This window comes from Gadus morhua, chromosome 6 (genome assembly GCF_902167405.1).
Source record: "Gadus morhua chromosome 6, gadMor3.0, whole genome shotgun sequence".
Lineage (NCBI taxonomy): Eukaryota > Metazoa > Chordata > Actinopteri > Gadiformes > Gadidae > Gadus > Gadus morhua.
Window position 1 is genome coordinate 2233821 of NC_044053.1, and position 23326 is coordinate 2257146.

The 23326-nt window shown below is 47.5% G+C and overlaps 3 protein-coding genes across 11 annotated transcripts in view; 1 reads left to right on the forward strand and 2 right to left on the reverse strand.

Annotated features, from left to right (window-relative positions):
- The window catches only part of LOC115545483 (FH1/FH2 domain-containing protein 3), a 73923-nt gene extending 63760 nt beyond the window's left edge, over positions 1 to 10163 (reverse strand). The window contains exons 1-3 of one of the 2 annotated variants that reach the window (XM_030358701.1): positions 9551 to 10163; positions 2729 to 2835; positions 1830 to 1868 (exon numbers count right to left, since the gene is read on the reverse strand). In XM_030358701.1, coding sequence (XP_030214561.1) covers positions 1830 to 1868; positions 2729 to 2835; positions 9551 to 9715 — 311 coding nt within the window. In that variant the 5' untranslated portion in view covers positions 9716 to 10163. The remainder of the gene's footprint in view (positions 1 to 1829; positions 1869 to 2728; positions 2836 to 9550) is intronic. The other variant, XM_030358702.1, reaches the window with a different exon arrangement.
- A 947-nt stretch (positions 10164 to 11110) lies between these two features.
- LOC115545535 (uncharacterized) lies at positions 11111 to 13429 on the reverse strand. Of its 7 annotated transcripts, none has more exons than XR_003977108.1 (6): positions 13165 to 13429; positions 12472 to 12619; positions 12322 to 12379; positions 12142 to 12229; positions 11886 to 11923; positions 11111 to 11694 (listed from the first exon to the last, which is right to left on the reverse strand). XR_003977108.1 is itself a non-coding variant. In XM_030358824.1 (5 exons), exons 1-5 carry the CDS (start codon positions 13168 to 13170, stop codon positions 11311 to 11313), a joined length of 684 nt encoding a protein of 227 aa, XP_030214684.1. In that variant the 5' UTR covers positions 13171 to 13429; the 3' UTR covers positions 11111 to 11310. The 7 variants fall into 7 exon arrangements, 1 of the variants encoding a protein (XP_030214684.1); XR_003977110.1 differs by having other exon boundaries at positions 11875 to 11923; XR_003977111.1 differs by lacking the exon at positions 12142 to 12229.
- Positions 13430 to 14876: 1447 nt separating this feature from the next.
- slc6a19b (solute carrier family 6 member 19b) lies at positions 14877 to 23068 on the forward strand. Of its 2 annotated transcripts, none has more exons than XM_030358759.1 (12): positions 14877 to 15177; positions 16443 to 16583; positions 16661 to 16798; positions 17865 to 18046; positions 18381 to 18491; positions 19241 to 19353; positions 20148 to 20276; positions 20356 to 20512; positions 20637 to 20841; positions 21292 to 21451; positions 21548 to 21725; positions 22094 to 23068. In XM_030358759.1, exons 1-12 carry the CDS (start codon positions 14979 to 14981, stop codon positions 22265 to 22267), a joined length of 1887 nt encoding a protein of 628 aa, XP_030214619.1. In that variant the 5' UTR covers positions 14877 to 14978; the 3' UTR covers positions 22268 to 23068. The 2 variants fall into 2 exon arrangements, with proteins under 2 accessions (XP_030214619.1, XP_030214622.1); XM_030358762.1 differs by having other exon boundaries at positions 14885 to 15177; positions 21563 to 21725.
- Positions 23069 to 23326: the final 258 nt, after the last annotated feature.

Genomic DNA, 23326 nt, shown 5'->3' on the forward strand with positions numbered 1-23326 from the left:
TTACAAGGAAAGGTAAATCGCCTCTCGTTTAAAATCTCAGCGATCATCCAGACGAACGTGGCAAGGCAGTGGGAGTCGCGATGTCAGGTGATCAACATCATCAAACCAAGCGGGGGGAACGGGCCAACGACTAATGAACGACGTGTTATCACAGAATAATGGTCCAACCCCCCCCCCCCCCCCCCCGCCGCCCCATAGCGGCACGGGAGGGAACCACTGGGAGTCAACGCTGGTTTTAATGGCACACGGTTAAACCGGCTGCAGCCAGTTGGCCGGGAGCCCTGGCTGAGGGCCGTGTCTCCGACGGCAACCAGACGACCACTTTCCCCTCGCTCACTAGACGCTCACGAGACCCGACTCAGAACCGGGGGAACCATCGCCGCCGCTCGCAGCGTTCCACAGAAACACCCGAGCTGGAGAGCAGTTTGTAAATTCCAGCGTAGGCAAATAAATCCACGGGTATTTGTGGTCTGAGCCGACAGGGACCGCCGTGCCAACCGCGGGTTTGACATCAGCCATCAACGTGTTCACAGCGTGAGGGCACGCCAACACGGCCCACGCAGCGCTGACCCCCCGCCCATATAAGGCAGCGAAACGCGGAGGGAATGAAGGTTTTTATAACTCTGCCGCTGTGCTGCCAGGTCTGAAGGGGCTAGCTTCAGAGCAGCGCGTCGGGTTTGAATCCCGTGTTCGTCGGCTCCGTTTGGCACCGCTGGGTTTGAGGGAGTGTGAGTGAACCCGTGTTGGGGTACTGTTCAAGGTGTTGAGGGACCACTCCATGCTATTGGGGGCGTGAGGCTCAGGGGGTAGAGCAGGTTGGCTGGTCACCGGAAGGTTGCTAGTTTGATCCCCGGCTCCTCCTAGCTGAGTGTCGAGGTGTCCCTGAGGGAGACGCCTCACCCTGACTGCTCCTGACGAGCTGGCTGCCGCCCCGCGTGGTTGACCCCGACCTCAATGTGTGCATGAATGGGTGAATGTTAGGCGATATTGTTAAGTGCTTTGAGTGGCCACAAAGCCCTGTAGAAACAGTGCATTCACCATTTATAGGGGTACGATGAAATCATTCCACCTGTTTGGCTGGGCAGACAAGGTATCTAAGATGCCAAAATGAATGGACGCCATACTACCTTAACAACAGTCACACCTTACTCCAGGGCAGATGGTGGGACACATAATGACTTTCTTAAGTACGACCTCTTGATTTAATGTCTATGAATAACAAATGATATTCTTGGTTTATTTATCAACGGTGCGTCCACTAGAGTAGCCGACGTATTTAATAATCAATACCAAATGAAGAGCCAACAATGCATCTCTTTCATATAGAATAGGAAAATGTGTTGGTTCATTGGATCATTCAACAAAGGACAGATTAGAGTCCATATAGTGATGAATAGTTTTGATGCATTAAAGGTGCAGTATGAAGTAGCAAAGTGGGGATATTTTCCAACATTGCGTCTGGAGCGAGCTTGAAATCCCAAATCTTGCATATTGTAACTCTTAGTGATTTGAAGCATAACATACAGACTTATGCTGCCAGAATGATTTGCTGTCTTTCCATCTTTTCATTCGTGTTCTACTTTAAGAAGTAATCCTGCAGAGAGCGAGCAGATATACCACGGCATCTGAAACTCATCCAGCTAAACCAGCTAACACTTGTTCAATCAGAGAGACACGCTAAACCAATCTCTCTCTAATAAAACAAGTCTCCAGCACTTGAGTTCTGAGTGATCAATTGGGTTTATTAATAACTAGTTCTTTGTTTTGTGGCTCCCAGCCGAACCAGCAGGGCAGAGCACATACAACACCTTCCCACTAAGACCATTTACCTTCGACTTCTGCACAGGGTATCCTGGCATTCAGCCGCTCTTCAACCGACCAATAGAGAAACGATTCCACCCAGTGAACAGACATAAGGGGTCAAAGGAAAACAAAGAGAGGAACAGACAGAAGGACAGGAAGACAGACAGACAGAGATACTGTTAAAGAGACAGAAATACATTGATAGAAAAACAGCTGATAGCAGACAGGAAAGACAGCCAGACAGAGATGCTGTTAAAGCAATAGAAGAGACAGACAGATATCAGACAGACAAACATATCAGACAGATAGACATATCAGACAAGAAGAGACAGGAAAGACAGACAGCGATACTGTTGAAGCGATAGAAGAGAAAGACAGACATATCAGACAGACAGACATAACAGACAGAGAAACATTGAGCAGATAAAAAGACAGACAGACAGAGACACTGTTATGGCAATAGAAGAGATAGACAGACATATCAGACAGACCAACAGTGAGATGGGCAGACAGAAAGACGGACAGAGATACTGTTAAAGCGACAGAAGAGACAGACAGACATATCAGACAGACAGAAATATCAGACAGACCAACAGCGAGATGGGCAGACAGAAAGACAGACAGAGATACTGTTAAAGCGATAGAAGAGACAGACAGACATATCAGAGAGACAGACATAACAGACGGATAAACATTGAGCAGATAGAAAGACAGCCAGACAGAGATACTGTAAGAGCGATAGAAGAGACAGACAGACATATCAGACAGACAGACATAACAGACAGAAACATTGAGCAGATAAAAAGACAGACAGACAGAGATACTGTTAAAGCGATAGAAGAGATAGACAGACATATCAGACAGACAGACAGACAGACAGCGGGCAGATAGCGAGCCAGAGAGGGGTGAGTGGGCGTGGTCCTACCCTCCGTCCACCTGGAAGCCCTCCAGCTCGTCCCTCTGCTCGGCCAGGGTAGAGTCCAGGTCCAGGTAGCTCCCATTGTGGGACAGCTGGAGGGCGCAGTCATCAAGCTGGGGACAGAGAGAAGACGTTTTGATTACCTATTGATCACTGAGGGATCTCCTGTAACAGGACGGGAGGGGTTGGACTGATCGTAAGGTTCATATATGTCGATTCAATTCAATTAAATCACAGGTACAGTCCCAAAGGGCTTAACATTAGGCAACCCCTCTGACCCTAACACCCCAGTGAGTAAGAAAACACTGTCATTAAAATTTTTGTCGATTATTGCGTTTTTGTTTGGAAATGAAAAGCATCTTAACCATTGTACTGAAGTACACATAGTATATATTGAAGTGGGTGTAGGGCTGCTTGATTATGGGAAAAATCATAATCAGGATTATTTTGGTCAATATTGAAATTACCATTATTCAAACGATTATCTTTGAGTTTGAAATCATGTATTTATTCAGCATGTCTCTCCCAAAAAATCTTTGGAACTGAGAACTTTGAAATTTCGCCTTGAGAAAATACACAAAATGGTCAAAAAGAGAATGTTCCAATCTAAAATAATGTACAGATATGTATCCAGCTGTTCTGCCCTTTCTATACAACATAAAATAAAAATAAAATAAAAAAGAAAACTAGATTATTGTATTATGTGATCGTTTGAAAATCGAAATCGCCATCAAAATTTGATTAATGGCCCAGCCCTAAGTGGGTGTGACTCAAACAGATCAGGTAATCCTGACCCGAGGACTAGATGAGCTCTCCTTGGTGGCTCCTGTTGAGTTTGGCCCCTCACGGCCCCGGTCATGGGGTCACAAGCAAGAGCCCTTCATGCAGCTCCAGTTCAGCAGCCCACTCGATGGTGCTGCTCCCTCGTCTCGCATCTCAGACTCAAGATCGGCCTCTCAAGTCTGATGGCCGACCGGCTCAAACCTGGGTGATTTCCCTCTCAAACTCTCTGAGACACTAACACATGGTGCCATGGCTTTAAGGACTCGGCGGTCAGATTAACCTATTTATACCCAATCCTGTTAGAGTCAGACCTCAGCAGACGGCAGGGCTGAGGACAGGAACCAGGGGGTCCGGAGTCTGGCCCTGGCCTTGGCTTTGTCCCCGGTGCGTGCACGGTCCCCAACGTGCACAGTGTCCCCTCCACGTGCACTGTGTCCCCTCATCCACGTGCACGGTGTCCCCTTCACGTGCACGATGCCCCATTCACGTGAACGTCTCCCCTTCCCGTGAACCCTTCACGTGCAAGGTGTCTCCTCCACGTGCACGGTGTCCCCTCCACATGCACAGTCTACCCTAACGTGCACGTGTTTCCTAACGTGCACTGATCCAATGAGATCTTTTCTCCAGCTTTGTAATAATATTGTTTCACTATTGCGCTAGTATAGACCCAACTTTTTGCTAATTTAGGGCTATTATTGGGAAACATCAAACTCCCATAATCATTAGAATCGTAATGGCAGTGTTTTGTTAAATACTTTGGAAGCCGGGCTGGCGTCAGGGTCCATCTACTCGTGACTTGATTGAATCTGGTGGAGAAGCTGAGAAAGACATCAGTGCTCAGAATGCTTTGATGTGATTAATCGCTCTGCTTGTTCTACTCCACAGCACTCAGGGTCTCAAGGACTGAAGGGAAACATCTGCCCTCTAACTTACCCCTCTGAGCACTAACTAACCCTCTTAGCAGTAACTAACCCCTGGAACAAAAACACCTGGAGATCACAGCCCTGTGAGGTCACTGTAGAAGAAGCCAGTCTCATTCTTAACGCTTTCTTTTCTGTTTTTACGACACGTTTTGAACTAAAAGCACATTCTGATGACTTGAAAGCCGGGCCCACTGAGCACGGACGCGGTCCGCACAGCCGAGGGGACGGCACGTCGGGCCGAGAGCGGAAGAGGACGCCGAACGAGCCCAAAGCCACAAGGGGCGAGCCCGAGGGCGGGAGGGGTGTGGGAGCGCAGTGTTGGGCCAGACTAAAGGAGGGGTTCAGATGGAGAGGCTCATTAAGCCCAGACATGAGAGCGGAGCGAGGTCCACCCGCTCCACGGCCGCCGAGACACCACAACCAAGGGAGGAGGAGCGGACTGGAGCCGGACGTCTGGCACGAGCTCAGAGCGAGACGCTGCCGTCCGCTCTGAGCGTAGGGTCGATGGCGTCTGGGTCACACCGAGAGCCGCTGTAAATCAGGGTCGAGACGTTGTGTGTACCCTGTGTCAGGGCACTTGAGCCTGTAGTGCTGACCCTTAATGCCAAGGTCATGTTGGAACAGCCCCCCGTCTCAGTTCTCCTCTCCCCTGTCCTTGCGTCTGAGCGTTGTACCCGCTTCCTGCCGTGTCACGGCCTGAAGTAAACAGCCACGTTAAACCCTGCAGTCGAGCTGGAACCAGTAATTAGACAAACGTTGATCCAAAGAAAGGCTTTTCCGGCGCACGGTTGGGACGAGTCCGTCTGCCAGTACCCAGCAGGGTGCGCCTCTTATGAGCCGCGGCAAAGAGTCGATAGATCCAGATGTGTTCATTCACAAATCCATCCAATCACCCATCTGATCGTTGATCAATCCATCCAGACCTGGCCCTGAAGGCTGCCTCGTGGATGCTGGTTTCCTCTGCGTTCTGTAGCCTAACGTGGCCGATGTGACAGGGCTCCGCCTCTCCTCCAGCAGCAGTGTCCTGCAGACACCACATCGTCGACCCAGGAGGCTTCCTCCAGCGGCCCCGGAGCCCGGGCCAGAGGCGGCTCCGCGAGGGCCAAGTCCGGAGGAACCACCACAAGGTTCTGCTCACACACTGAGGTCTGGCCTCTGCCTCCGACCGGCATACTGTGGTCCTCTGGCCTGAGGAACTAAAAATAAACACCATGCAATTTTCAATTTCAGAACACTATCTCAGTCCAAATATCTTCTGTGCGCCTCGGCGGAAGGTCAACCTCTCCTTCATTGTTGTTGAAGTAGGAGGCCGGTCATCATTGGTCTTTATTGGCAGTTGTGGTAAACGTATCGTTTGTTAAATCAGAGATACAGACGGTAAACATCTTTAAAGGATTAAAGCGAGAGTGTATTGTTATAAGTTGTGGCCTCATTCTAAGGCACTCTTATTGGAGTACACGGCACGCATGACAGAGCAACCACAAGCAGAACGTATGGATCCACGTCCTCCGAGCATGTGGTGGAGGCTATAACGATTTACTACAGCCAAGTTGTGTGTGTGTGTGTGTGTGTGTGTGTGTGTGTGTGTGTGTGTGTGTGTGTGTGTGTGTGTGTGTGTGTGTGTGTGTGTGTGTGTGTGTGTGTGTGTGTGTCTGTGTGTGTGTGTGTGTGCAGCAATCACACCACAGAACACTATGTCAGACCATGAGAGCCGCAAGCCTACATAACAATGTGTAGAGGAATTCAGGAGTCCTTTGACAGGAATGATAGACAAACCTGTATTTTACAGCATTTAGCTGAACTTCTCATTATGGAACGCTGTAATTTCCTCTGAATATTTTGCAGGAAGGCATGGGTGCCAAAGAAGGCCCTCAGAAGCCCTTCAGACCAAGGGGACGTCCTCTGTCTCCTTCTGCCGGGCCACAACAGCTTCTAATGCATTACATCCAGTCCATTGTACTACAGAATCAGCAAGTGCTGTTTTACTTAATATTTCATACACAGAGGTAAAAAAACATCTACGATAGCGGCCCTCACATCTGGGATCAGCAGTCTGTGTTGAAAGGACCATAACTCATTTATATTGAAGGGCTGAGTCAGAAAGAGCCTGGTCATAGTTTCCATCGAGAGAAGAGCAGCACACTATCTGTGGTCGAGCTGCTGAGCTATAGAAGACCTACACTGCATAGACAGTCAGTAAGCAGACCTACACTGCATAGACAGTCAGTAAGTAGACCTACACTGCATAGACAGTCAGTAAGCAGACCTACACTGCATAGCAGGTCAGTAAGTAGACCTACACTGCATAGACAGTCAGTAAGCAGACCTACACTGCATAGACAGTCAGTAAGCAGACCTACACTGCATAGACAGTCAGTAAGTAGACCTACACTGCATAGACAGTCTGTAAGCAGACCTACACTGCATAGCAGGTCAGTAAGTAGACCTTCACTGCATAGACAGTCAGTAAGCAGACCTACACTGCATAGACAGTCAGTAAGCAGACCTACACTGCATAGCAGGTCAGTTAGTAGACCTACACTGCATAGACAGTCAGTAAGCAGACATACACTGCATAGACAGTCAGTAAGTAGACCTACACTGCATAGACAGTCAGTAAGCAGACCTACACTGCATAGACAGTCAGTAAGCAAACCTACACTGATAGCAGGTCAGTAAGTAGACCTTCACTGCATAGACAGTCAGTAAGCAGACCTACACTGCATAGACAGTCAGTAAGCAGACCTACACTGCATAGCAGGTCAGTAAGACCTTCACTGCATAGACGGTCAGTAAGTAGACCTACATTGCATAGACAGTCAGTAAGCAGACCTACACTGCATAGACAGTCAGTAAGTAGACCTACACTGCATAGACAGTCAGTAAGAAGACCTACACTGCATAGACAGTCAGTAAGAAGACCTACACTGCATAGACAGTCAGTAAGCAGACCTACACTGCATAGACACTCAGTAAGTAGACCTACACTGCATAGACAGTCAGTAAGTAGACCTACACTGCATAGACAGTCAGTAAGCAGACCTACACTGAATAGACAGTCAGTAAGTAGACCTACACTGCATAGACAGTCAGTAAGAAGACCTACACTGCATAGACAGTCAGTAAGAAGACCAACACTGCATAGACAGTCAGTAAGAAGACCTACACTGCATAGACAGTCAGTAAGCAGACCTACAATGCATAGACAGTCAGTAAGCAGACCTACAATGCATAGACAGTCAGTAAGCAGACCTACAATGCATAGACAGTCAGTAAGCAGACCTACACTGCATAGACAGTCAGTAAGAAGACCTACACTGCATAGACAGTCAGTAAGCAGACCTACACTGCATAGACAGTCAGTAAGCAGACCTACACTGCATAGACAGTCAGTAAGCAGACCTAGACTGATACATACAGTTACATGGCAGAAACAAGTCAGTACACTGTGATATGAGGAAACCAGTCGGTAGACTGTGACATGGCAGAACCAGTCGGTACACGGTGACTTGGCAGAAACCAGTCGGTGCACGGTGACATTGCAGAAACCTGTCGGAGCACAGTGACATGACGAACCAGTCGGTGCACGGTGACATGGCAGAAACCAGTCAGTACACGGTGACATGGCAGAAACCAGTCGGTACACGGTGACATGGCAGAAACCAGTCGGTACACGGTGACATAGCAGAAACCAGTCGGAGCACGGTGACATGGCAGAAACCATTCAGTTCAACGTGGACGACCACCACTTTTGTTTTTGCTTTCCCTTTCTCAACCGGTGGGCTGACGAGCTCTGGAGGAGCTCAAGGAGACCTTGAGCCCTGGGTTAGCGCTGGCTGCTAGCCGCTAGCCATGCAGCTGAGGAGACGGGTTTAGGGGACCCGACCCAGGGGACAGGGTTCAGGGGACTAGACCATGTTCCTGCTTTCAGGGGACCAGACCCAGGGGAGTAGACCCTGGCCCTGGTCCTGGGCTCAGCTGACGGTTGCTGTGTCGGCCCCCAGGCCACCATGTGCAGCATGTCCTATTTATACCCGCTTAAACCAAGCTTCCTAAAACACCCGCTGACACGACCGAGCGGGGGGCCGGGGGGGCGGGGGGCCGGTACGCCGAGCGGCCTGAGAGTGTATGTCCGCCCACTCCCCGGCTCTGACGGACGGACGGAGACAGACACTTTCGTACGTCTCCTTCTCCCCAGAGCGAGCTGAACCACCCAGGCCCCATTACCCGGGGCCTCCTCCTCTACACTCAGAGCACCGCAAGCCTTTTGTCTGTTCATTCTGTCTGCTTTCCCCTCTCTCTCTCTCTCTCTCTCTCTCTCTCTCTCTCTCTCTCTCTCTCTCTCTCTCTCTCTCTCTCTAGCTCTCTCTTTGCCTCTCTCTCTCTTTCCCTCTCTCTCTCTCTCTCTTTCCCTCTCTCTTTCCCTCTCTCTCTTTCCATCTCTCTCTCTCTCTCTCTCTCTCTCTGGTGGAAGGTTTGCCATCCCTTGATGATGAGAGAGAGAGAGAGAGAGAGAGAGAGAGAGAGAGAGAGAGAGAGAGAGAGAGAGAGAGAGAGAGAGCCAGGCTCCTGGTACCCAGATCTTCCTGAGGTTGCTCTGACTTTTTCCTCACCTTTAACAGTCTGTCCCAACCTATCAGGTGAGACGTGGTCTGTCTCGACCCATCAGGTGAGACGTGGTATTAACCTCCAACTTTAACAGTATATGCCTCAACCTATCCCAATGCTCAAAAACAACAACATGTGAAAAATGTATGAACAGAAACAATGTTGAGGAAACATATGTTGAACTGAAATGAATAAAATGATACAGTCCACAGAACCACGCAAACGCAACTCCACGCGGAGAGGACGGCAGAGCTTGTGGTAAACATTAATCCGCTCCACTGATTGATGGCTGATTACTGATTGACATCCAGACCTCATTCTGGACCCCCCGCAGCGTCCCGCTCCCCCCGAGCTGATATTACTGTTACAGAAAGACTCGAGGGCCTACCCCATGCTGGGTGAACCTTACTCTATTGTATCACATCAATGGGAAAGTCTCCTGTAATCAATAACAAAGTCTATCCTTTACTTTAGGTTAAACATTAGGTTTAATATTGTCAGGGGAGAAACATACCTTGTGAGGGGCTTTGAGAAGCCGGTGAACTCCAGCGATCTGGTTGATCAGGGGAATCTCTTCCCTGAACGAGTACTGCGGAGGTCTGCTGGGCTCGGGGAAGCTAGTGCTGTTGAAGGGATCGGTATCATCCAGGAACTGGACCCTGCACACTAGCGTGGCCATGGTGCAGCCATGCAGCGCGACGCACAACTAATGGAAACGAGTCGATGCGCCACGAAACCACAGAACGGTCTGCAGGAGGAGAGCGATCCAGAGGACACGTCTTCTTCAGCCCTGCGGTCCCTGAGACCTCCGAGACGGCTCCATTCCTAAAGAGGATTCCGGGGAATCATAGCCTACTTATGTCCACTTTGCTCACACCCATGGCTCTTCTTGTGAGGGATGCCTGTGAAATGTTTCGTTAAGTCCCGCACCGTCCCCTTTCGATTTGAGCAGGGCAGTATCCAATGCCATAAATATATAATATATATATATATATATGTGTATATATATATATATCCAATACCCTTTCCAAAGGGATTATGGCGGTTCAGGTGCTGACGGGACTGCTGCACTGAGCAGATAATCTGTGAACGTGGGGATGAACCAAACGGCTTCCAGCGCCTCCTGAAGAGTGCAAGTACCCCTGACTGCAGCCCGCAGACGGAGCCCACATGGAGGGGGCGGGCACTCAGTCCACATGGAGGGGGCCGGCCCTCCGCCCACATGGAGGGGGCGGGCACTCAGTCCACATGGAGGGGGCGGGCAGTCCGACCACTGACGATTGAGCAGATTTCTGCTGCTCTTGTTAATGCAAGAAACGGTAATACTATGTTAAGCTAGCGGGAGCCCATGCTGTTAATTAAACTATACAAACAGATGGTACGGGAGTATTGTGACTTGGTATCTTTCTTGCTGCGTACCATGGAACTATTATAAAGTTAAGCATAGCCTAAACGACTTGCAAATACATATTCTCTTGTTTATTTTTTTTTCGCTTAACTGTTCCACTCATGGACCTATTAAGGTTCCACTTAAGAGTTCACGTTACTACCGTTCGCCGTTGCTCAATGTTTAAATCACAGTGCGTTGTTCGTGACCTGTCTCAAATTCACTAAGTGAAACAGTGCCCCCTAGTGATCTTTTTTTTTTTTTACTCAGTATTAATAGCCCTACTATTGCCGTTTTCGCTTGAATTTTTGTATTTCTCTACTGAATGTTGCTTTGACAATGCAACATTAAAAGTTACTAACAGCGACTTCACACAGAAGCTCTGGCTTAGGGCCGCCCTTGGGCCCCTGGACATGTGCCCGGTGTGCCCGTGCGGTAATCCACCCTTGCCTGTAAACAATGCAACGTGTCCGAACTCCTGTACCCGTCTGTCTGTGAGTTACAGGCCCAGTAAGAGCCAAAATAAGATTTGGGGAACTATGAAGACTGGGACCCAAAGGTATGACCTTAACAGATGTAATGTGAGGAATAACGAAGTGACCACATCTAAGGGCAAAAAATGTACCTCAATAGACATAATGAAAAGCTACATGTGTGAAGCACATTAAGTTACACCAATCACAGGAGCACTAACAACTGTCTTTTTATTCAACAAAACAATTAAAAAATAACAACTACAAAAAATAGATTGTAAACTATTAACATAAAAGATAAATCAATAAAGAGTAGAACAAACAAAGTCAAACAACAAAGGGGGAACACACTGACGCCTTCCTCAGTGAGGTGGATGCCACTCTTGCTTCACGCTCTGTCGCCCGACATCGCCGTCACCGCCGCCATAGCTGCCAAGCGCCGCCATTATGCTGCATCATCAGACTACATTGGAGTCGTGTGGCGCAGGCGTCACGGGGAGGGGGACGGGGAGGGGGAGAGGTGTTTGACTCAAAAGAGGCAAACACCTTCAGGTTTCTCCTGTCCATCATCTCCACACAGAACAGTTCATAGTCAGTATGTAATCTGAATGAGAATTGGAATGGTTTCCACGTTTCTTCCTCATCCCCGCCGTCATGGGATTTGCGCTGTGTTGATGCTGCCATCTGCTCCCAACCTTCCATCCCAATGACCTCTGGGAGAGAAACGCTGTCCTTGAAGGACTGTAAGTGGCACCATGCTGCTGCCTGAATTGTGTCCTTCAGGACAACATAATCTTCCTTGAAGAAGAAAGAAAAAATATTTGTGTTTGTACTTGACACCCTACCCTCCCAAAACCACAAAATGGTATGCAAACAAAGGCTACTACTACTGATGAGTTTTCAGTGATAAAAAACACTATTCAACTAGTCATCAGACTATTTCATCTGGCTATACAAACAACCTCCAACATTACACACATATTATATACTAGGTTCCCAGGTTCCAGTTCCTGGTCTTCAGTTTTGTCTGGAAATAAAACAGATTGTTGTCTGTAATGTTGAGTAGGCCAATACAATGGAATAATAAAAGTAGGCCCTAGTATGCGCAATAGATCAGCCATGGAGTAGGCTATAACTTGTATATTGATGGAGATATGTGTACAACTTAATTTGGAAGTAGAAGCCTAATAGAATCAATCATATCTCACAAACACTCTGAATATGTGTAGGCCTACATGGATTCACCTGGATTAACAGTCTATACATGACCTGATCCTTCAGAGCTGGATGCTGTTGGAGCAACTCTAGCCCTTTTTGTGCAGAGATCTTTATCCTGAAATGTATTAGTGGTGGGAGGGTGGTAAGACTATAGTCTTTCACAATTGCTCTAAGACAACCTCACACATTACAGTATATGACACGTACCTGTAGCTTTTTTTCCTCCCGTCTTCTCTTCCTGCTTCCTGAAAGCTCCTCTGCAGACCTTGGTGAATAAACAGCATACATTACATACATACAAATATATAATAACAATAATAATATAAATAATAATAATAAAAAAATAAGAAAATGTACCTCTGTATTTAACCGAGGCATGGCATTTAATGTGATGGTCGATATCACATTTTGACCCTTTGTATCTGCAGAAGGGGCAGTGATGTAGACCGCTGCTGTCCAGCTGTATTTCAGGGCTCTCGCCATTCACAATTACACTGACGTGTCTCTAAAAGTCAAAGAAAACCAGTATAAACATAAAAGCAGTTTTCTACAAAAAAACATTGCAGCGTTTCGGTTTTCTATTTTTCGGCTGCTTTGTATAAGATGGCTTGTGCATATACACAATGTAATTAGACTAAAATAATATTGATAATCGATTTTTGTGGACGCTTATGAACATTTCAAGACCCAACATGAAGTATCAACTCATTGCTAAGGATATCCACAACTACGATAAAGTTAGAATGGACCAAGGGAGGAGGAGGGTGAGGGGGCTATTTTGACCTAAGACACTAGGATATATTTGATCTATATTCACTAAACATATTTATTCCACCGAATGGTTGACATTGATTGACAGATTCTAAGCTTTCAAACGGTGTATGACATGACTATATCACTCAACCTTATGATGCTGAAAATTGACCTAGCATGTTGGGGGGAACATGCTAGGTGTAACTAAAACTTAAAAGACGATTAAGTAGTTAACAAGACATAATACATAATTGCATGAATATTACTAAATATAGGCATTTTGACAGTCTCACTTACTTGCATGTTTTAGGCATCACTAGCTCGGGCGGGCACACTCTAATTTCAGGTAATTTCAGGTCAGAAACGGGATCAGATGCTGCACATGCTGTTTGACCAGTCCTCAATGTGAACTGAGTGGCCGCCCCCTCGATGTGGACGGGCGTGGCGTCAGATCCGAGATCCGAGTCGGTTCGCAGAGAATACTCGAACGCAGCATGAGTATCCGCCCCCTCCATGTGGGCGGAGTGCCGGCCCCCTCCATGTGGACTGAGTGCCCGCCCCCTCCATGTGGGCGGAGGGCCGGCCCCCTCCATGTGGACTGAGTGCCCGCCCCCTCCATGTGGGCTCCGTCTGCGGGCTGCAGTCAGGGGCTTCTCGAAGAGTGAGCGGCCAATGCTTCGTCAGGCTCCAGCCGGCTGGTCCTCTCCTCTGAGTAACATCGACCTCCAGTGGGCGAGGCGATGAGTGCCCTGGATAGAGACGAGGGGACGGTCAAACAGACTGATAATAACACAATTATTCACTCGTACGCGTTAATTCATATGAATATTAATGCTATAACGAGGCATTCCCGTCATACATACATTATTGAATTAATGCATCCGTTCATAAATAAATAATAAGAAAATATACTCGTATTAGTATTTTTTTTAGTAGCTATTAAGTTTAGTAAAGAATTACTAATTACTAATGCACAAAAAATATATTTGATAAGAAAATGTATTAATTTTAGCATATTAGAATGGTATTAGAGTACTTTTTAAATGTATACGCGTGGATGTCTACCTAAACACAGTGAACGGGTGAAAAACAGTGAACATATTTTCCTTAAAGGTCCCATGGCATGAAAATCTCACTTTATGAGGTTTGCAGCCTGCTGCCGGTTGCCTCGAGGCACCACCGCCGCGAAGCGCGGCAGCAGGCAGCGCGCGGTTCAGTCTACTTCAGATTGATGTGGAAGTGGAAGAACCAGAGACGTCGGAGAACCCGACAAAGTCGTTTGTGATTGATAATATCGTCTGGAGGCGCACATAGCATTTGGCCGTGATAATATGTTTCATATGATATAGATATCTATGTATGATATTATTTAGATAGAGCTCAAGGACTGTGACGCAAGTGTTGTACACTTCCTTGTTATTTGGATAACCGTTCTGCTGTTGGTGTTATGGCGCATGTTGGACTCTTGTCTCTGGTGTTTCCACAACGAGACTCGTAGTGGGGGTTACTCAGTCATGGTAGAAAATGAATTGGGGGAAAGGAACTTTTGCTTTGACTCCTCAAGTACGTGAACCACGACATGGAGGAGAAAGGGATTGTTGGCCGCGAATGTCTCCCGCTTGAGCCCCGCTTCCCGCTGCTCAGGGCCACACCCTCACCCTCCTCCTTGACCCGCCTCTCTCCTCCTCATTTGCATTAAAGCTACGGACACTGAAACGGCGCATTTGGGGGAAGCTCAATGTGCGACTAGCTCGTAGTGGCTGTAATTCTGTACCAAAGCGGAATTTCGGGAACGTCTACAAATACTGTGTTTGGGGCCGACGAATATCTATATTAAAGCATCCATAAAGTAGCATGCAATGGGACCTTTAACTCCCCTAAAGTGGACTTATTTTCCTCAACTCCCCTTAACTTACCTCTTATCTGAATCGACAACACACCATAACATGCCAGAGATGTGCTTGGCGTCGTCACATTAACAGCTCTTATCAGCCCTCGGCTGCTTCTTCAGATAACAGGACGTTGGTTTCCTCCTTCCTGTCCATAAGTTCAGCGCACATAAAGCCGCTCACAGGTAGATCCACCCACAGAGCTGCCCAGACCTCCTCACCATGAAGCTGCAGCTGCCCAACCCCGACCTGGACTCCAGGGTCCTGAGCCACCAGGAGCTGGAGGTGCTGGAGACCACGGAGGCTGGGGACCGCCCCAAGTGGGACAACAAGACCCAGTACATGCTGACCTGCGTGGGCTTCTGCGTGGGGCTGGGGAACGTCTGGCGCTTCCCCTACCTGTGTCAGAGCCATGGAGGAGGTAAGGACGTCGCTTCCTTTCCTATCGACTCGTGCGTTTTGTATCCATGGTGTGTCCGTGGGACGGGCCGTGGCCGGACCGGTCCTGGTCCCAGTGCCGTGGGTCACTGAGCAGTGGTGTTACGTGATGGTGGAGGATCCAGGGATACCTTGGGTAATATTTACCCTCCTCACTCAGAGGACTGGATTCCCTGCTGGTCCCAGTTAGATGGTTCACTGAGCAGTGTTGTTAACATGTGAGTGGTGAGGGGATACCTGGTGTAATATTAACCCTCCGTAGAGACTCATAGTCTCGGCTTACAGATCACTGAGCAATGTATCATATGGACCAATAACAACAGATCATATGGATCACTGAGGTACCGATCGCATGGATCAATAAAAACAGATCACATGGATCAATAGCAACAGATCATGTGGATCCTTTAGCAACCCATCAGATGGATCAATATCAACAGATCACATGGATCCATCACCAATGTCGTTGTCATCTTTGTTTGAACCAAGTTCACCTGGTGTCATATTATCCCTCGACATATTGGTTACTCAACAAACTATTTAATGCTAATTGAGAGCGTTTCTGGTCAACTTGGATCAAACAAAGATGTTAATCACCCAAAAAATACTCTCCAACTCTAAAGGAAAGTTGAGAGTATCAAACGGAAACGAAAACTCAAAAGTTTCTTTGATAAGAATATCGATGATCACAAACAAAGGAGAATGTTATCAGTGAAGCCTACAGTAGCTCGAGTGGAGGTTTCTGGTTCAAGGGCTCAGGATTATCCGGACAACCAGGGTTATCTCAGCGTTATCTCCGGGTTATCAGCTCCCGGCTGAAGGCCAGCAGCAGGCTTTGGTTCCTGAGAAGCTGCCTCCTGCCCGGTAGTAAAAGGTGGCGATCCGGTGACGTCTAGGAGAAACCAGACGGACATTGCCCCGTGGTATAATGTCATATCCTGGTTAGTTAGAGGTGATGGGATATAATTTCATATACTAGTCAGTATTATATCATGAATATGAATATCATTTTCTATGACTTACATGAGTAATTCTTACTTATAAACATGATATCATCTCCATCTCTATACAGTGAGATGAACACAGATAAGGTCAGGACATATGGAGTGACATAAATCTATATTTCATTATCATTTATAATACAAATATTAATAATAATAGTAATTCCTATTATTTTGAGACTATAGATGAAATGGAGCCGGCCTAGTGTGAAGAGGACTCTAAACCGCCCCTTGTCCCCTCTCCCAGGAGCGTTCATGATCCCCTTCCTCATCCTGCTAGTCGTGGAGGGAATCCCCCTGCTCTACCTGGAGTTTGCGATTGGCCAGCGCATAAGAAGGGGCGGTCTGGGGGTGTGGTCTACGATCCATCCCTATTTGTCGGGCATCGGTAAGGCTGAACCCCGGAGCCCGTTCTATAAGCCCCCCCTGTGACAGGCCGCTCTGACGCAGTGTGTGCGTCCCCAGGCGTGGCCTCCATGTGTGTGTCGCTGCTCATCAGCCTCTACTACAACACCATCATCGCCTGGATCCTCTGGTACCTGTTCAACTCCTTCCAGGACCCCCTGCCCTGGAGCCAGTGTCCCCTCAACGCCAACGCAACAGGTACAGCACTCTGAACCCACCCTAACCCTAACCCTAACCCAAACCCTAATTTACCCACCCTAACCCCAAGCCTAACCCTAACCCTAAACCTAACCCCTAACCCCAAGCTTAACCCTAACCCCTAACCCTAATTGACCCACCCTGAACCTAACCCAAACCCTAATTAACCCACCCTAACCCTAACCCAAACCCCAATGTACCCACCCTAACCCTAACCCTAAGCCTAACCCTAACCCCTAACCCCAAGCCTAACCCTAACCCTAATTGACCCTCCCTTAACCTAACCCAAACCCTAATTTACCCACCTCATTCTACCCCTAACTCACCTTAACCCTAACTCACTCACCCTAACCCTCTCACCCTAACCCTCTCACCCTAACCCTACCCCCCCTGACCCTCTCACCCTAATCCGCTCACCCTAACCCTAACCCTCTCACCCTAACCCTCTCACCCTATCCCTAACAACCTCCCACCCTATCCCTAAGTAACCCTATCCCTAAGTAACCCATCACTCACACTTACCTTAACCCTCTCACCCTAACCCTCTCACCCTAACCCTCTCACCCTAACCCTCTCACACTAACCCTACCCCCCCTGACCCTCTCACCCTAATCCTCTCACCCTCCCCCCCCCTGACCCTCTCACCCTAACCCTAACCCTCTCACCCTAACCCTCTCACCCTAACCCTACCCCCCCTGACCCTCTCACCCTAACCCTCTCACCCTAACCCTACCCCCCCTGACCCTCTCACCCTAACCCTCTCATCCTAATCCTCTCACCCTAATCCTCTCACCCTCCCCCCCTGACCCTCTCACCCTAACCCTCACATCCTAATCCTCTCACCCTAATCCTCTCACCCTAACCCTACCCCCCCTGACCCTCTCACCCTAATCCTCTCACCCTAACCCTACCCCCCCTGACCCTCTCACCCCTAACCCTCTCACCCTAACCCTACCCCCTGACCCTCTCATCCTAATCCTCTCACCCTAACCCTACCCCCCCTGACCCTCTCACCCTGCCCTCTGATTGCCCCCTTCCCTTCGTCCGGGGGTCTGATGCTCTCCAGCCCTGCTGTCTGAGTGTGCGAGGAGCTCCTCGGTGGACTACTTCTGGTACCGGGAGACCCTGAACACCACAGCCTTCCTCGAGGACGACGGGGGGCTGCAGTGGTGGCTGGTGGTCTGCCACATCAGCGCCTGGGCGCTGCTCTTCCTGTGCATCAGCCGCGGCATCGAGACCTCTGGGAAGGTACGGCTCGTTTCTCCACACTCCCAAACACCCAGTCCCATCCAGTGAGTTCAGAAAGACGACCAGGCTGCTCAGACTTCACCTGGACCCTGCATAGCCTCGACCTCGGCAACCCCTCCTACGCACTTATTGTATGTTGTACGTCCTGGCACTTAAAGATAGTACTTATTGTGAGGCGTCTTACCCTAGCTATCTCTGTTGTATAATGGTTTAACCTAGTGATGGTTGTGGTTTCTCTTTCTTCTAACAAATGTCCTTATTGTAAGTGGTTTTGGATGAAAGCGTCCGCTCCACGCCCTGAATGGGACTGACTCCAGGCCCCCTGTGCCCCCAGGCGGTGTACGTGACGTCCACCCTCCCCTACCTGGTGCTCACCATCTTCCTGATCCGGGGACTGACCCTGAAGGGCTCTCTGGACGGGATCAAGTTCCTCTTCACTCCCGACGTGAGTCCGCCACCCATTACATTCCCGTACGGTTCTTATGCAATCGAAACGTTGTTCACTCCTCCAGTAATTAGGACAGACCTTAGCTACGACTTGGCAACGGGAGGTATAGTCCCAGCCTTTATACCACAGATACTCTAGGCCCTAGGGTCTATAGCATATAACCACGTTTTCTGAGAGTTTAATGCATTTTTCACAATTTACCAGCTCTCGTTTTGAAGGCTGAACAGACCATTTGACTGGAACTATTTAGCAGGTGTCCATATATCAGGGATTAATGGACACCCTGCAGCCAAACAGAATCAAGTATTCCAAAAAATGCAACCGGCGTATTGATCTACTATTTGATGACGCTGTGCTCAGTCAGCAGCAAATATAACCGACAAGTCAGCGGGCAACCTGCCGGGTTAAGGCCCTCCTCCCAGCCAATCATAATCAAGCATTCTTAAATTAAGTAGAATAATGCAATGTAATATAGGGCAGTAACCAGTAAACCGTAAACAGTATATATTCATTTACATTTACATTTAGGGCGTTTAGCAGACGCTTTTATCAAAAGCCACTTACAATAAGTACATTTGTCAAAAGAAAGAGAAACACAAATATATATATCTCTGTCGGTACAGTAAGGATGTTCAATGCCAAGCACTAACAACCATTTGGTTAACCTGTTCCCTGTATACAACGACGATAAGACACAACACAAGTATTCAGTACATCAAAAGGATCCTTGTGTGTTCCTCCGTCAGCTGGCGGAGCTGGCCAAGGCCTCCACCTGGCTGGACGCAGGGGCCCAGGTCTTCTACTCCTTCTCCCTGGCCTTCGGGGGCCTCATCAGCTTCTCCAGCTACAACTCTGTTCAGTAAGGGGCTTCATGGGTCTATCATCAGGCTTCACATCAGGGAGCACACCCCCCTTCAATGGTTGAACATACTGGAGGTCAGGCTCCACACACACAGCGTGAGCTTCTCCTTATGAAAGGGTGAGGTTCTCACTATGAGAGGTTGAGGTTCTCATTATGAAAGGGTGAGGTTCTCACTATGAGAGGGTGAGGTTCTCATTATGAACGGGTGAGGTTCTAACTAAGAAAGGGTGAGGTTGTCATTATGAAAGGGTTGGAGTTCACATTATGCACGAATATAGGGTTCACACTTTGAAAGGGTGGAGTCCTCACTATGAAATGGTTAGGTTCTCACTATGAAAGGATTAGGTTCACCCAATGAAAGGGTTAAGTGTTCACTATGGAAGGGTTAGGAGGTAAGGGTTCTCACTAAGAAAGGGTAGGGGGGATAGGGTTTTCACTATAAGAGAGTTAGGGTAGGGGTTAGGATTTTAACAATGAAAGGGTTAGGGTTCTCACTATGAAAGGGTTAGAGTTAAAGACATTCAATTAAAACCTTTGACCTAAAGTCAAAGTTGGATGTTAGGGTTAGTTGCTGGAAGTTGGAAGTTAGATACAGTAGACTTTGAGGGTCCAAAACAGTTTTCCTACTAGCAAATGGTAACTTATCTGAATAACATATTCATAACATCAAGTGAAAACAGAGCATGTATCCATCACTTCAGGATGTTTTATGTATTTCCTCAATAACCATTCATTTGTTAAGGGCTTCTAAACCTTGACGAACTTAAGGCCTTATCTTGTTTTTCAACTAGTAATAACTGTGAACAGGATGCATTGATCATCTCCGCCATCAACGGCTTCACCTCCGTGTACGCGGCCACCGTCGTCTACTCCATCATCGGCTTCAGGGCAACAGAGAGATTCGACAGCTGTGTTTCCGGGTATGAAAGTTAAAACACAGCTAGTGTCAAAGATGGAGTCCCCTGAACCGCTGAGCTGGAAAACCATTTTTCTTTCCAGAAACATTCTAGCATTGCTGAATGGGTTTGAACTTCCCGAAGGCAGCATCACTGGGACCAACTACGATCAAATCTTCACAGAGCTAAACCAAACAAATTCTGCACTCATAGACACACTGAGTCTGAAAAAATGCAGCCTGGACACGTTCCTCAGTGAGGTAAGACCACAAAACTTACTTCCTGTTCTTAATTGAAGAGTTACACCCCTGTATTGTCAGATATGTTGCACCTCATCAACAGTTACACCCCCGTAATGTCATAGCATGTCCTGTTTTGTCCCAGGGAGTGGAGGGAACCGGCCTAGCCTTCATCGTGTTCACGGAGGCCATCACCAAGATGCCCTTCTCCCCACTGTGGGCGGTGCTCTTCTTCATCATGCTTTTCTGTCTGGGCCTCTCCTCCATGTTCGGGAACATCGAGGGGGTCCTGGTTCCCCTGCAGGACCTCAAGCTCTTCCCCAAGAAGTGGCCCAAAGAGGCCGTCACCGGTACGGCGGTACCTCCATCTGCATGCTCTCACTGCTCCATCCTCCAACACACACATTTGTGGGGTGGGGGCACCCTACGAATTAGAAAAGGGTGTGAAGGGTGTGGGTTCGGCCCCCAATGCCTCGCACCTTTAAACATCGCTGATCGAGACGCCTAACCCATCCCTGTTGCGTAATGACACGTATCTGTCTTCCCTGGAAGTGGCTGTAGATAACAGTGGCTGCTTAACCACCTAATAGGATTCCTTTGGCTAGATTCTGGTATCTCCGTAGTTGTCAATTAGTGTTATCGTTGTGTGCTATCGTCGTGTGCTATCGTCGTGTGCTATCGTCGTGTGCTATCGTCGTGTGCTATCGTCGTGTGCTATCGTCGTGTGTTATCGTCATGTGCTATCGTTGTGTGCTATCTCTGTGCATCCTGCGGTCCTGATTGCTCTGTTTGGGCTGCAGGTGTTACCTGTCTGCTGTGCTGTCTGCTGGGGCTGATATTCGTTCAGGGTTCAGGGAACTACTGGCTCTCTCTGTTCGACGGCTACGGCGGCTCCGTCTCTCTGCTGGTGGTGGCCTTCTGCGAGATGGTCTCTGTTGTCTACATATACGGGATAGACAGGTGATGAGGGAACCCTGACAAATAGATCAATACGTCTCAAATGACAATCCCAAAGATATGCCGGTTTTTAGGTTTCAACAATATTATTTTGATTTGTTTCCTTCCTCCCAGGTTCAACGATGACATCGTCTTCATGATCGGCCACAAGCCAAACATCTTCTGGCAGATCATGTGGAGGGTCATCAGTCCGGCTGTCATGCTCTTCATCCTCATCGCCTTCATCGTGGACAAAGTCTCGGAAGACCTGATCTACAAATCCTGGGATCCTGAATCGGTAAATAATCAGCTGTTTGTAATGCTATTGATACTTTGACTGGCACTTAATGTACGCACTTACTGTATGTTGTATGACCTTGCACTTAAAAATAGTACTTAGCATTGTGTAGCATCTTATCGTAGCTACCTTTGGGGCATACGGGGAATGGTTAAACCTAGAAAATATTGGTGCTTTGCACTTGGTTCTATGAACAACCTTACTGTACCGACAGAACTATTGTTGTTTCTCTTTCTTCTGAGAAATGGACTTATTGTAAGTAGCTTTGGATAAAAGTGTTGGCTAAATGTAAATGTGAATGCTAGTGAAATGTTCCGATACTACCAGGAACATGCGATAGTCAGTGGTGGTTTGCTTTATGTTCACAGGACGTTTTCCCTGCCCTGGTGGAATACTCGTATCCCTCCTGGATCTACGCGGTCATAATCGCCTTAGCAGGGATTCCCAGTCTTTTCATACCATGTATCGCCATTTTTAAATGTCTCAGAAACCTAAAAAGGAACAAATCAGATATAGAGGAGCTCCACGCTGCCAAAATGTGAGTAGTGAGCATCACAAGATATTGTGCAAATATTAACCTTAACTATAATATACAATTATATAAACCCTGTTTACATAATTACTAGTCAATGGAGAGGAATTTCTGTAAATTCTCCTTGGATAGTTTTTATTTGCATTATCAATGTAGCCACGAAGGCTACTCAGCTACGATCAGAATCATGTTCACCCATTGTCTCATTAAATGTATGCTTGGTAACTTTGCTGCCTGAATCTTACGGGGATCACACTCTAAATTTAGATAAAATACTTTGCTGTCCGAAGGGTCCTAAACATAAGTGATTCTTTATCACCAGACCGGTGTGGAACATACAACACGACTCTTCTGTTCCACCCTTTTCTATTCCCACTTTCAGTAGTGCAACAACAATACAATGAGTTACTGGTTAAGTTGATTATGGTACATAATCAAGGTCGTACAGAGAGATTGGAGTTGATTCAATACGTGGCCGATGGTCCCTCAGCAAAGTGCCTTCCTTCCTTTAGGCTTCCTTCTTCCTTCTACCTTCCAGTAGCTGATAAAATCACAATTCTCTTCCATCCTCCTGTCTTTATTCACACTACTTACATTTTTTACAAGGGGCAAGAAAACCATACAAAGGTTCTTGGTCCTTCGGAAAAATGTGTTCATTGAAAAAAAAGTTAAATATCATGTTCAAGTTGTTACTACTGTGTATCTTTGTGTATTTATTTTTCATAATCAAATAAGAATTAATATCACGCAACTATAGTTTGATAGAAATACAATTAAAGTTCACTTGAAACCTTCAGGTTAGATAAATTATTATTGGGGTTTATTGCAATTCATTTGATTCTGTTCCAATCATTCTGTTGTTTGATATTAATGCATTTAAGAAAGGAACTTGCACCCTATGAAAAAGATTGAGAGAAAAAGTAGCCTATACACTTTGCACTGTTAATATTCATTGTTTTTTTGTACAGTGGATAAAGTTTGATGTTTAAATGGCCACTAGAGGGAGACAATACACTGTGTTTTAATAAAGTACATTATGCAAACATGTGACCCTCTTTTAAATACTTTA